Consider the following 13327-nt stretch of genomic DNA (forward strand, 5'->3'; position numbering starts at 1 on the left):
TAGTTTGCTAGTTAACAGACGAAAACGGTGAAAGCTTTCCTTGTAATCACTGTACATAACTTATCGAATAACAATAGGTAATTTACTAATTTGCTCTCTCTCTCTCTCTCTCTCTCTCTCTCTCTCTCTCTCTCTCTCTCTCTCTCTATATATATATATATATATATATATATATATATATATATATATATATATATATATATATATATTAACTATCCGCACTTTCATTATTCGTGTGGGTTTTTGGTCGTGTGGGGTTTTGTCGTGTGGGGTTTTTGTCGTGTGGGGTTTTGTCGTGCGGGGTTTTGTCGCGTGGGGTTTCGTCGTATGGGGGTTTTGTCGGTGGGGGTTATGTCGGTGGGGTTATGTCGTGTGGGGTTATGTCGGTGGGGGTTATGTCGTGTGGGGGTTTTGTCAGGCATTCGTAGGCAACAATGGTGGACATCCAATAGGAGCCCTAAGTGCTTGAGAGAATCGGCACTGAGCAGGGGTATTTGGACATTACTGAATATGAAATCTGTTATTTTTCCTTTAGGAGGTAGAGGGTGATGATCCAGTGGCTGATGACCAGCTATTGTTTATGGCTGATAGTCACAGATCATTGTCTGGATTTATTTGATGGAATCAGTGTCCAATAGAACTTCCTGCTTGTGAAGCAGGCATCCGTAAAGGTTGTGGCGGCTACCATTATTATCTTAGTGGCTGCCCTTGTTTTTTTCTTCTGGTTGCGTTTGGATGTGCAGTTCTTTGTAACTTTTCGAAACTTGTGAGGGTGTATTTAGAGAATGAGGACACCATTTTTGTCCATGTTTTAAGGAACTTCAGCAACTCATCTGCCCCCATCCTGATGTTAGGGAGGGCAGCAATCACTGAAGCCATATTTCCCTCTCCAAGTCGATTACCTTGGGTTTCTCTCACTGAGGTCCAGGAGCATGAGGAAAGATCCAAGTTCGTCCTAGGATACCCTTGCTGTTGTGTCCCCCATCAGTGTGAGTAGTAGGTCAAGTGTTCAGCAGAAACAGGTTTGAGGCTGTGTGGAGAACTCCGAGATCAGAAATTAGAATACATTATTGTATTCGGTCCTTCCGCTTCAGACTGAGCATGAATGTGATTTTGGGGAAGAGGGTGTATGGGATTGCTTCGAGGACATAGTCTTCCTTCTTAATTGAACTTGTGATGTTCCAGAGGCAGAATTGTATGTCCATCTTTTGGATCCAGGCTAAATGTTTGGTCTTTGGGAAGGTCATCCAGACGCTTATGGTTTTCGAGTTTATCTGATCATTGTCAAACATTTTTGTGAGGTTCCCTTACTGATCTTCTTAAGCGATGGGCACTGCAATATTTAGTCCATTAGGCATCTGTGAAAACCATATTTGCTCCACCATGCTACTGACACAATTGTCAACTCTCCCAATAAAGAGAGTAAAGCTAAAGCTGAAATGTATTTAGTCTGTTAGTGAGTTTTTACACAGATAGGCATGGCCATAGTTAGTTCATAAACTGCGAAGTTTATGCAAAAACCATGCATGATCTACTGAGGATTACTTTGGCCTCTTAAGGGAAATAGCCAGAGCTGAAAGATTAGATTTAGTCCGTTTAATGGCTTTTGCATTGGTAAGTACAGTCATATATAGTCTGTAGATCTTTCGGTTTGGCTTTCGGTTTGACTCAAACCATGGTGTCTAGTGATTTGGTGTATAGCCTCATGCTCTCGGAAGGGAGCAGAGCAGGGCTTAGATGCATATTTATTCTATTAGTGTCTTCTCTGTTGGTAGAGCAATGTTGGGAGAACCATGCTGGTCTACCATGTCGCTCTGCTATCAGTTTTGTAAGTAAACTCGTACGCGAAGATGGTTTAACAATTGTCTTCAACGGGCTTTGACTCATTTTAATACAGCCTTTGGCCGAATAGCATTTACAGGTAATCTCTAACCACATGGCTTGAAGACTTAGTGGTGGCGACACAATTCACATATGGACACCTAACTGTGAGAATGGTTTGTGAGAGGCTGCTGAACATATTGGCCAAACCTGAGTTCGGCAACAAACCTGGGAAATATACTCTTTGTCTTTCATCCAAAAAATCTTATTGAAGCCCAGAAGAGTAATACCTCCTGTTGGTTTTTCATTAAGGGTGAAAAGCATATGCTGAACATTGTAAACATATATATATGTATATATGTGTGTATATATATATATATATATATATATATATATATATATATATATATATATATATATATATATATATATATATATATATATATATATATATATATATATATATATATATATATATATGAATAAATAAATGTATGTATGTGTGAATGAGTGTATGTATGTATGTCTGTCTACACTCAAGATCAACATATGTAAGTTTCTTTTGAAGCAGCTTGCGACTTGGACACAGCTGCCCTTTAAAATTTGTTATAAATTTTACTCTCTGAACTACATTGAGTAATTACTTTTTTTGTGCATGTTTTATAAATTTAGAAATAGAAAAATTATTTAAAGGAATCTCTTTGAATTCGCCGTAGAATAATTCGGCTGCAATTTTTTTTCAATATCTGATTCAGTACCTTCGTCATCATCCTCGTTGTCTAAAGTTATTGATAGAGATGGGATCTTGTCAGGTGATAAATGACACTACTAAGGTTAATCGGTGCCTCTTGTATTTGTAACACTTCCAAGTAAATCTCTTCAGAATTGAGGGTAAATATGGCGCCTTTCTTCGCATAAAATGCAAAAGCTAAATGATTACAATATAAAAATAGAAATAATGTCTTTAACATGGAATGAGAATCTTTAACTTGAAATTAGAAATTAAGATACGCAAAATAAGATCATAATGATAGAAAGTGTAGCATAAAATACGAGTGCATTAAACTGAAACAGTGGATAGAAATAGTCCCTTATAAAACATGGATTATAAATCTCTATCAGAAAAAAAAATCAAATCAAAGTATCCCTAACACCATTAAGAAATTTCAAAGCTTCAGCGTGATTTGTTTTGGATAAACAATTCTTTACGCTTTGTTTTTATTTTCTCCAAAGCAAAGTTTTTTGCTAATGGGTTACTGAAGAGAATTTATACAGCAAAAAGATAAAATGGTAAAATTCTTGTTACTGAACTAGTGGTTCATTTAACATTAAAGCCAAATCGTACTCTACTTTTCTGAGCGATAAATCTCCTGTTTACTATTTGAACTCCTGCTAATTTTAAGTATCTTCCCAGATATTGAAAATTTCAGGTGCATTTGACTTGTACATCAAGAGGGCATCAGATTATTCTTGGATATTGACGCATTCTAACACCTCCAGTTGAAGTGTGCTTCGAAAGTAAACTTTCAATTCTGGTTTGTTGTTGGAATTGCAATTGTTATTTGTTTTTCAAGATTTCAGTGATGAAATATTGCCCACTAATTTAAGTCGCTGTTAAAATTCATCTCAGAAGAGGAATTGTTCCTGAACTAACATCGCTGTTCTCTGGGAACGCGAGCGCCGTAGAGAACGTTAATGGTCTCGTTGGTCACTTTGTCTCTGGGAGAGTTGCCGAAATTTTTCGACAGTTCGATCTCTTCATAGATGGGCTCTTCATTGGTGTTCGCAACAGGTTCTGAAATAGAAGGTGTAATGTATTCTGATGATATGATGAACTTCCAATCCACAGCTATCTCAGATGTGTTCCATTTGGTCATTATTCTATCTTTGGTTCACTTTTCTGTCATTGTTTTATCAAATTTTATTTGTAATAACACATAAACGTAACAAGAAGACAAGAAGTGCAGAGCAACTGTCGCTTGGACCACTTTAAATGCTGTTACTATTGCTTATATTCTACTGACAGTTGACTCTTCAGCATTTGGCCCCATAATCCAAATAAAAGATTTTTAGTGCATCTGACTATGTACTTGCAGTTTTGTATCGCATTAAATTGTTATTTGTTTTTATTTTTATTCCGTTTCTTTGAAGTGGATGAGTAGTAGGGAACAGGAAGAGGTATGATAATTGTTGATTCCAAATATAACCCATATTGATATGTGCTAAGAATACTGTTTATTAATTTAATCACCGCGTTTTTGCACATGTGAATCTAGTCATTCTTAATTCTAGTAACTTGAAAGTACATAGAGATTTTGGATGAAATTTAAAATTTAGTAAATAACTGGACAATTTTTTTTTATTAAGTACTACCGAATAGAAGTATACTTTTGAAGTTATTTAGATGAAAGTCTGCTTGAAAGTGGAACACCGAAATTGGAGACATACGGCATAATTTTGTGAATTCGGGGTATACTGCAGCGTCATATAAAATGCATTTTTAATTAGCTCATTTAGTATACTAATTGTATGGTCAGGGTTAGAATTACTAGAAGCTATTGGCTGTAATTACAGAAATTATATGTTCATTACTGCGGCGCTGATGAGTTTTCAGATTTAGAGGAAAGCGGTAATCAAAAATTACCTCTACTTTTAATAAGTCTTGTTCCAAACTACACAAAAGATTGAAGTGTTATTCATTACAGAGGGAGGACAGATGGCTTACAGTATGCGAACGTTCAATTGGTCTAGAGTATAAAGATGACTTAGACTTCCCTTCAGTCAAAGAGATCGAAACATTTTTTTTCTCTCTCTCTCTTTTAACGTAGACAACATCAGAGGGAAAATCTTATAACAGAAAAAAGAAGCATCGGCTTCCCTTGGAACCAGTGCCAAGCGAACTAGCAGAGTGCCTGCTGTTTGTAGCGTAGATTGCTCTCCTTGTTGCCGAAGAAGCCCTCTTCTTGATGTAAATTCATTTGATAAGTGAATGCCCTGACCAAATAAATAGAAGTATGTTCTATCCTGCGTATTAAACAAGACTATATTTACCGCTTGAGGGCCACTGGAACTTGTCATTTCCATTTCGGACTCAGTGTGATGTGAACATGTCAGCAGCAGTTATTGAATATGTCCATGATTTTGCTACTGGTTGACTCTTTGCAGTTAACAGTCTTCTCAGCTTTTTCACTGCCATTCGCGATCTCGTATAACATGCAAGGAATGTTCTTGCAAGTGTTGTACATATGTGCGTGCGGTGCTTTATTTGAATTGGAATATGAGATTTAGGCCTGATGCCAAGCTCCAATTTTCCTTTCAGAGCTGAAAGGGAAATTGAGAGTAAAGGAGGTTTGAAAGGTGTAACAGGAGGAAAACCTCGCAGTTGCACTATGAAACAATTGTTAGGAGAGGGTGGAAAGTAAGATGGACGAAAGTGGATATGAAAGGAGGTACAGTAAAAGGAGTGAAAGGGGTTGCAGCTAGGAGCCGAAGGGACGCTGCAAAGAACCTCAAGTAATGCCTACAGTGCACCACGTGAAGTGCATTAATGGCTCTACCCCCGTACGGGTGCGCGTTATTTGAAAATGTATGGAAGCTTCTGAATACATACGATTGTATCCCTCGCATCTGTGCAGCATATATACATTATTTTATAAATATAACATACACACTTACTGTCAACGTTGCTTTGGATAGGTTATGAAAAAATATAAATTTTTTTAACGAAAATTGCTACCTGAAATAACTGAAATTGTCATCTTCCAGTGAAGCAAGTGTTTACCTTGAATCGCAGACTTCTTCAGCCAGATAATATAAACAACCAACGCCACGACGATCACGACTAACAAACAACAGCTGCCTAACAAAGGTAGTGTTGTTAACTCAGTTGTTGAATCCATAGTCCATTTAGTTGCATTGCTGTCAGGCCTGGGAAGATCTGCAACAGAGTACTGCCAGATTAGTTCAACTCAAGTGGAACCGACCATAGCAAATAGAAGGAAAGAAAGAACAGGGTGTTGCTAAATTAATAGAGTTTAAAGTAGAATAAATGAAATACAAAATTACAGAACTGGATTTGCGACCACGCTTTTAGACTACATAATTGCATTTGTAGAAATATATTTTGAAAAACATCATTACTGAAATCTGCAAAATTCCAGGACTTCCCAAAAGAGGGCATAAGAGAGCATGCGCCTACCACAGATGGAGGTGTTGATGCACCGTTGCCAGTAGATCCTCCCACTGCTCTTGATTTCGAATGCAATGTCATTTCTGTGGACATTCACTTCGTAGGCTCTGTTGCTTGGGCTGATTTCCAGTCTCTTGAAAAACATAGTTTATTAGAATTTGCCCCTAAACTTTCCATGAAAGGAAATGTATAACGATTTTTATTATAGGTTTTATTGAATATTGTTGCTGCTTCAGCTGCATTTATTTTGTAGAAGACTTTTTCTATTTTCCTGATTGGGGACTTCTCTTCATTGGAGGTGCGTGCTAACAGCTCGCCTGTATTTGTCATTTCATGGGGGAAAATGAAATGACAAATATAGGCGAGCTGTTAGCACGCACCTCCAATGAAGGGAAGTCCGCAATAAGGAAAATAGAAAAAGTCTTCTACAAAATAAATGCAGCTGAAGCAGCAATAATATTCAATAAAACCTGTTTAAAAGAGGGTCTGCTGCCAGATTTTTATTATAATAATAACTATTACTTAGCTGTTGTAAAAATCAGCTCTGAACAGCATTCGTTACATCTATCAAATAATGAAATTTTGATATGAAAATATCATACTGCTCTCTTGATAAAAATAAGTCAAAGAAACGTCTTTTTCCTTTTCTCTTTAGTGAGACTTCGCCTCAAAATATGTCTAGATCTCTTTGCAATACGAAAGATCTCTGCTCGAAAAGTAATCATCTAGAAATGAGTTGATTTTTTATAATCTGTGAATGGCAACCTAAGTAATTCATTACGTGAACGGAGACTTTTAGCTGGCACTCCCCGAATATTCCATTATGATGTCAATGACTTTGACCCGACTGAGTGGGTGATATGGTATATTAAGAGATCTGTATTGGTAATGATTAGGCGGTACTCGAAGTCCTTCAAACTCGAAGGTGATTGGGGGCATTTGTTATGTCTAATTCCCGGAGAATTTTTTTTTATTCCAGGGATTAAGTTTTATTTACTTAGATACGTCTCATAACAAAAGAATTATTTTTGCTTGAGCTGAAAACTCACTTGGTGATCGAAGCAATTTGATCCTTACCGAACTTCCCATCGTAATGGCAACAAAATGCCACATATTTGATCCTATAAAGTTGGGTATGCGGGTTGTTCCATTATAGTTATCATCATTAAGCAACTGAAGTCCTTCGAATTCGATTCTGATGTCGACATTTCGGTCGCTGGTCCAGCATGCGAGAAGAGTTATGGAAGGATATTTTGCACTGAAGGTGAAAGGTGTCTCTTCATTAGAGCTCTCGAGCGTGCCATCTGGAGGAAGCAAAGTACTCGGTCTTTTTAATGAATACATAAAGGAAACAATGTTATCGCAATTACTGATGTAATTATACAGATATCTTTTCAAATTCGTCATTCATTTGTACCACATGGCTGGAGTACTCAAATACGAAAAAACAGTCAAAACAACCACATTTTAATGATATTAGAGAAGCAGAAAATGAAAATAAAATGTGATGTTTCAGATTATTTAAAGACCGGATTTCACAGCTTCAGGCATCCTTAACTTAAGTGATTGATGTAGTAGACAAATTACCAAACAACTGATTATCCGTAGTCTGAATGCGAAGACTATAATAGAAAAGAGGTGAAACTCGGAAGTGGGTGTCCCTTATTTATGTTAAGTGAGAACATTCCCTTTCAGGGTTTCTTTTCTTTTTTTTTTTTTTTGCGTTTTTTGTCATATGAGATCTATAGTATGAATAATGATCTGAACCATGTAGACATAAATATTGATTCCAAAAATTACTTCCTTTCACCTTTTAAATGTGAGGATTTAATATCGCGATTACGTAAAAAAAAACACTTTTATTGTGCATGATAGATTAATCCTAAAACCAACACCTCGCCGCAGAAGTCATCCATTGGAGACAAAAAATCTCTCTCTCTCTCTCTCTCTCTCTCTCTCTCTCTCTCTCTCTCTCTCTCTCTCTCTCTCTCTCTCTTCCTTAAACCAAGATCTTTCTTCAGAAGTCATCTGTTGCAGACAATTTTCTCTCTCTCTCTCTCTCTCTCTCTCTCTCTCTCTCTCTCTCTCTCTCTCTCTCTCTCCGTATGTTAAAGCCAAAATATTGTTGTAAACCACGTTTCGGTTTAAATCTGTGGAAAATGAGCCTGAGAAATTCTGTCGCATGTAAAATGAATCGATGCTAACCTGATTGACCAGATGCAGAGACCAGAAAGAATACAAAAGGGAACAGCATCAGTTTCACCGTAGTTCAGTTTCTTCAAGAAATCACGTTCACTCAGGTAAAATTCACTTTTTAATTCATTGGAAAATTACTTTTTGGTTCCTCCGTTTCTTTTGTACTTGTTGAGTAAGCTTTCACGTGGTGACGATTTCTTGTTCTCTTAATCACTGCCTAAACAGGTCTTGATGTCGCGTCTTCCTTCGCTTACGGTGGCGTCCGGTGTCTTATAAAGAAAAGGTTCCAAGTCTTGTTTAGGATGACTTTTAACCGGATTTCCCCCCCTTTTTTTTTTTTTTAGGTGTTTCGCGCTTTTCCGAGAGAGTTACGGGCATACGGGAGCGTGCTCAAAGTCTGTCCCTAGAGTTTGATGGGCGTTGTTGGTAGTCAGTCAGCTTTACAAATGGGATTCACCTTTTCATATGTGAATATTCAGCGTCTTGTGTTACTACCTTTCATACCTGCCTCCCAAGATATTTCTTTCTTTTTTTTATCAGTCTTTGGTTACTTTTTGGACGAGGTGACATCTGTGAGTTGGTCCCTGATATGTCAACAGGATTTCCTCCTCGAAACTCAAGTATTTGTATCTGTTACTGTTGATCTGCCGAGAGTTTTTCCTTCTACCACGCTTGTTACATGTCAACTGCTTGGAAACGCCCTTAAAATCTATATAAAATTTTCAGGATCTATGAATCGTAACAAATTGAAACCGGCGTGAACTCTTCATGAACAATATTCAAAATGCTGAGTACATTCTTCGTGCACACATATGAATGTGGTTTTAAAAATGTGTAGGCTACCGTAGTGGTTTGTTCGGATGTTCAGATGCTCATGCGTTAAATCATCTTGAATAAGCAATCACTTTTGAACCAAGTTATTCAAAAATCCTTTTGGTTTTGTGCAAGTGTCCATGATCAGTTTAAATGAGGAAAAATCTGCATGATTTACCGACATTCTTCACAAGTTGACATGTAAGCATACACGAAAATATAATAATTCGTAAAAAGTAGAAAAGTCTCATCAAGCGTGTCTGTGTTATATCTTGCATAGATTATGTTTTATGTCGGTCATATGAATGTTCTTCGGAAGGTATTCTTAAGCTAAGGAAATCCAGTAACAATTCTACAGTATATTATGTTATTTGAAAATATATATATTGAGCAAACTTACCACCAATAATAATAATAATACTGTAATAATAACAATAATCAGAATACTCATTAACAAGCAGATTGGCCATCTAAAGAAAGTTTGTAAAGAACATCTTTTTTTTTTTGGCCATTCCTCATCGTCATCCGATAACAAAAAGCTATCATATGACTTTAAATTCTCACCTATAGTTATTACCAGATATGGAAACCTTTTCTTGATATTAGAGGATAATACTAAGACTGCTGAGACTATTTCTTTGCTAGATTTCGAGGTGATTCCTTCTTAGGACAGAGAAGAAAGTCACACAAAGAAGTGTAAAAAATGTCTGTTCAGAAATTAACAACACTTTATCAGCAAAAAAACTGAAAGTGAGAATTCCAGAAAGAGATTGATGTCATGGTACTCAAATATAGCAAACATAAAGGTAATAAATCATACTTCAAGACAAAACAGCAAATTCGAAGATCCCAGAAGCGTTGCTCGTCACATTTTCTTTGGCGGAATGGCGGTAATTGCTTCGGGAGTAATTTTCCATGCAGACATTCCCATAGGAACTAGAGGTAGATTCTTAAAGAATACGCTAGGAACAAGATCTTTGAGAAAATGCTTGCTTATGAATCAAGGGTAGGATACAGGATAGCAAAAGAATGGGCGGTCTTCATTATTATTACCTTTGTCACGGTAATAACAACGTGATATAAAATATAGACCTAGAAAAGACTAAAAGCATCACGATCAATCCCGACCCTTGATCAGTATGTTTTGATATTTGTTAAGTCAATCGTTAGGCGATCGATAGAGTTGTGGACTTGCACTCGCTAGGCCCGAGGTCGAGTCTCCGGCCGTCTAATAAAGAATTAGAGGAATTTATTTCTGGTGGTAGAAATTAATTTCTCGCTATAATGTGGTTCGGGTTCCACAATGAGCTGCAGGTCCCGTTGCTAAGTAACCAATTGGTTCTTAGCCATGTAAAGTAAATCTAATCCTTCGGGCCAGCCCTAGGAGAGCTGATAATCAGCTCAGTGGTCTGGTAAAACTAAGGTAATACTTTATTTTTTTTATATTTGTTCTTTATTTACAAAAGAGTTTACTGAATCTGTATTAGAGTATCGCAAAAATTATAGACAGAATTAGATTAACAGTTAGTCAAATTTTGGAATTGTGAATTTATGACTAAGTTCATTCTTAGTGGCAAATTCTATAATCAAACTTTTGGTATGGCAGTGGGTAACCCTCCGTCAAGAATTTTGAAATAACATTGTATTCCTAAAATTATTCAAATGCCTTTACCATGGTTTCAGTAAATAGACGATATTCTGGCTATTATATTAGAGAAGCAGATGCAAATAGCCTCTTAGAGAAATTGAATGAACGAGTCTTCTTTGTTAAATTCACCTTATAGACAGTACAGATGGTCCTTGTCCTTTTTAGACGTTTGTTATCTCACGTGAACAGTTTTAGTGTAAATTTAGCGTATATAGAAAAGCAACAAATAATTTAACTTTTGTTCATTATTTTTGAGGACATCATATCTAATATAAAAATGTCTGTACAGTATTCTCTTCAGTGTTCCTGCTGGCACTGCGGGTTGTTCTTCCTGAATTCCTGGGTAATGAGCTACAGACTATCAGAGAATATCTACGTGAGATCTCTTTAAAATAGTTGCAGCTTTGAGACAGTAATCATGGGGTTTAGGCTTTAAGGCCACGCACTTGAACCTACTAGCTGTTCATCACCTTTGAATTAACAGTTCTCTTAAGGAACTAGGACCTTTAAAGTTTTCCCCATCATAAAATATGTACAATAAATAAACACCTATATTAAAACATTTCGTTACAAACCTTGGGCTCTGTTGGTAGCCCATAGTGTTATCTACACCTATGTTATCATTTGAAATTTCTGTGATATCCTTGCTATCTAAATGGCATTTCCTCCTTAGATGTTCATATTTGGAGCAGTGAACGAGGCTGTTCCTTACAGACAGAGGAGTATCATACTGAGCACATTCTGGCCCATTGGTTCCTTCCAAAATAAAATTATGGAAGGGGTATGCCCAGTTCTAAGGCAAGTCAGATTAAGTTCAAGCCTTCTGTTAGGGTAGAACCAGATCCCCAGAAGCCAAAGTCTCCTCAAATTTTCTTATATTTCTTATTGGTGGATGTTGAGTATGATGACCACCTTTATGGCCATTAATCGAGAATGCTTTAATGACCATTTGCATATCAGAGTGGGTAACCTTTTTGACCTGAAGTTTGTATCTTATGACGTCTGTAGCCTCCCGGTCTGTTATTTTATTTCCTTGTACAGTATTCCTGTATGAGTTGGAATCTAACAAAACAAGGAGTTTATGCCTAACAAAGAGGTGAAAGAGGCATTCCTGTGTTGTTTTTAAATGCTTCCAAGGCACTGCTTTATCAGCTTTTTCCTTTCCTTTAATATTTACTGGAGCAGGAATCCAACTTACTATATTGACATTTTTATTTATTTTCATATAATTAGTGAAGTGAACATTTAATTTGTTGTGTAGGTTATTTTTGGATTATAATTTTGAAGGGTTTCTGTACCTCTTCTAGTCGCTAAAAATTACTGATTTCTGTGATGGTAAATCTTCAATCATTTTAATGGGTGATCCTATTGTACATAATTCTGCTATAAAAATAAAAGCATGATTAGGTAAGGAAAATTAGGATGTTTTGTTGGGTGTCATGGCTGCAAATCCCAGCTGACAAAGTTCCGGACCCATCAATGTATATTGTTTAGTGTGGACCTTTACATCTTATAGTTGTACCAGTTGTTTATGATGTTGAGTTATATACGTTTTTATGCATCTAAAAATTTACGAGTTCGTATCCTATGCATAGTTGGAGGAGGCGAAATTTTGTTGCTCTATTAAGTTGTATTTTGATAAGTGTTAATTCAAGTCCTTTGGCTTTAACTTGGAAAGGTGGTGATTGTTTATACATATATCTGTAGATCGTGTGCAAGAAAACTCAATTTTTGGTTGCTCCATGTTTTGTTTTTTGTCTGGAAATAAATTCAACTGTTGAATATCTGTTCAACAGGTAGTTTTAAAGTCTTCTTGATATTTGGTTTTAACTTCTTAACATTATGAACCTTGACTAATTTTCATTTCAAAATTGGGCATTAAATGGGTCAAGGATGGATCCTGCCTGAATTAAATTTTTTTTTTTTTATACCTCAAAAGGCTTTAAAGGTACTTCAGTTTATTTTTGTTTGATGGGAAGAATCAGAGGGGAGAGTCAAGGGCACAACAGAGTACTATTAAAAGTACAAAAAACTTGAAATTCATTCAGGAAGGGATCCTCTGGTCCAGGGAGGTCACTACAAGTGGAGCAGCAATATTTCTTCTTTTAAAATAGTAGCTGCCGTGGTGGACCCACTTGAATGTACACAAAACCTTCAGTGCCATAAGGGTCATCAGTTCGTTGACATCAGAACAAACCAAAGGCACGATTTTACAATGTTTCCCCTTGCATGGCCATGTTGGGTACTCCAATTTTATGTGTACTCTACAGTATTGCACATAGGCATCTCATCCACCTCCACCCTCCATTAAGGTTTCAAGAGCATAATTTTCCACAACCCAAATAATTTCTGTCACCATTTTAAATGCCTGACTACAATCTGTTAGGTCAGCAGCTGAGGTGCAGGGCTTCCAGAGCATCAAAGCACTGGGACATTGCCTCTCAGCGGTCATTCGCTTAAGCCCACATTTGATGGCAGTGGGTCAAGGATCTGGGGGATTCTCCTGCATAAAACCTGTATGTCTCAGATTTATGTCTTGGGCAGTTGCAGTTATACTCTATATCCTCCTTATTAGTGGATAGAGTACTGCAAAACTTTGCATTTCAAGAGAAGCTTATGAACCTATTCCTGCCTATAATTGGCCAACATTAATACCTCAG

The 13327-nt window shown here is 36.8% G+C and overlaps 2 protein-coding genes across 2 annotated transcripts in view; one reads left to right on the plus strand and one right to left on the minus strand.

The window, feature by feature from the left end:
- Positions 1 to 13327, plus strand: part of LOC136832754 (trafficking protein particle complex subunit 13) — a 180299-nt gene that overhangs the window by 60179 nt on the left and 106793 nt on the right. The gene's annotated exons all lie outside the window — the stretch shown is intronic.
- Positions 2655 to 8477, minus strand: LOC136832882 (uncharacterized). The gene is made up of 5 exons (XM_067094540.1): positions 8216 to 8477; positions 7088 to 7314; positions 6020 to 6143; positions 5603 to 5758; positions 2655 to 3616 (listed from the first exon to the last, which is right to left on the minus strand). Exons 1-5 carry the CDS (start codon positions 8262 to 8264, stop codon positions 3471 to 3473), a joined length of 702 nt encoding a protein of 233 aa, XP_066950641.1. The 5' UTR covers positions 8265 to 8477; the 3' UTR covers positions 2655 to 3470.

The sequence above is a fragment of the Macrobrachium rosenbergii genome, chromosome 50, assembly GCF_040412425.1.
Source record: "Macrobrachium rosenbergii isolate ZJJX-2024 chromosome 50, ASM4041242v1, whole genome shotgun sequence".
Classification (NCBI taxonomy): domain Eukaryota; kingdom Metazoa; phylum Arthropoda; class Malacostraca; order Decapoda; family Palaemonidae; genus Macrobrachium; species Macrobrachium rosenbergii.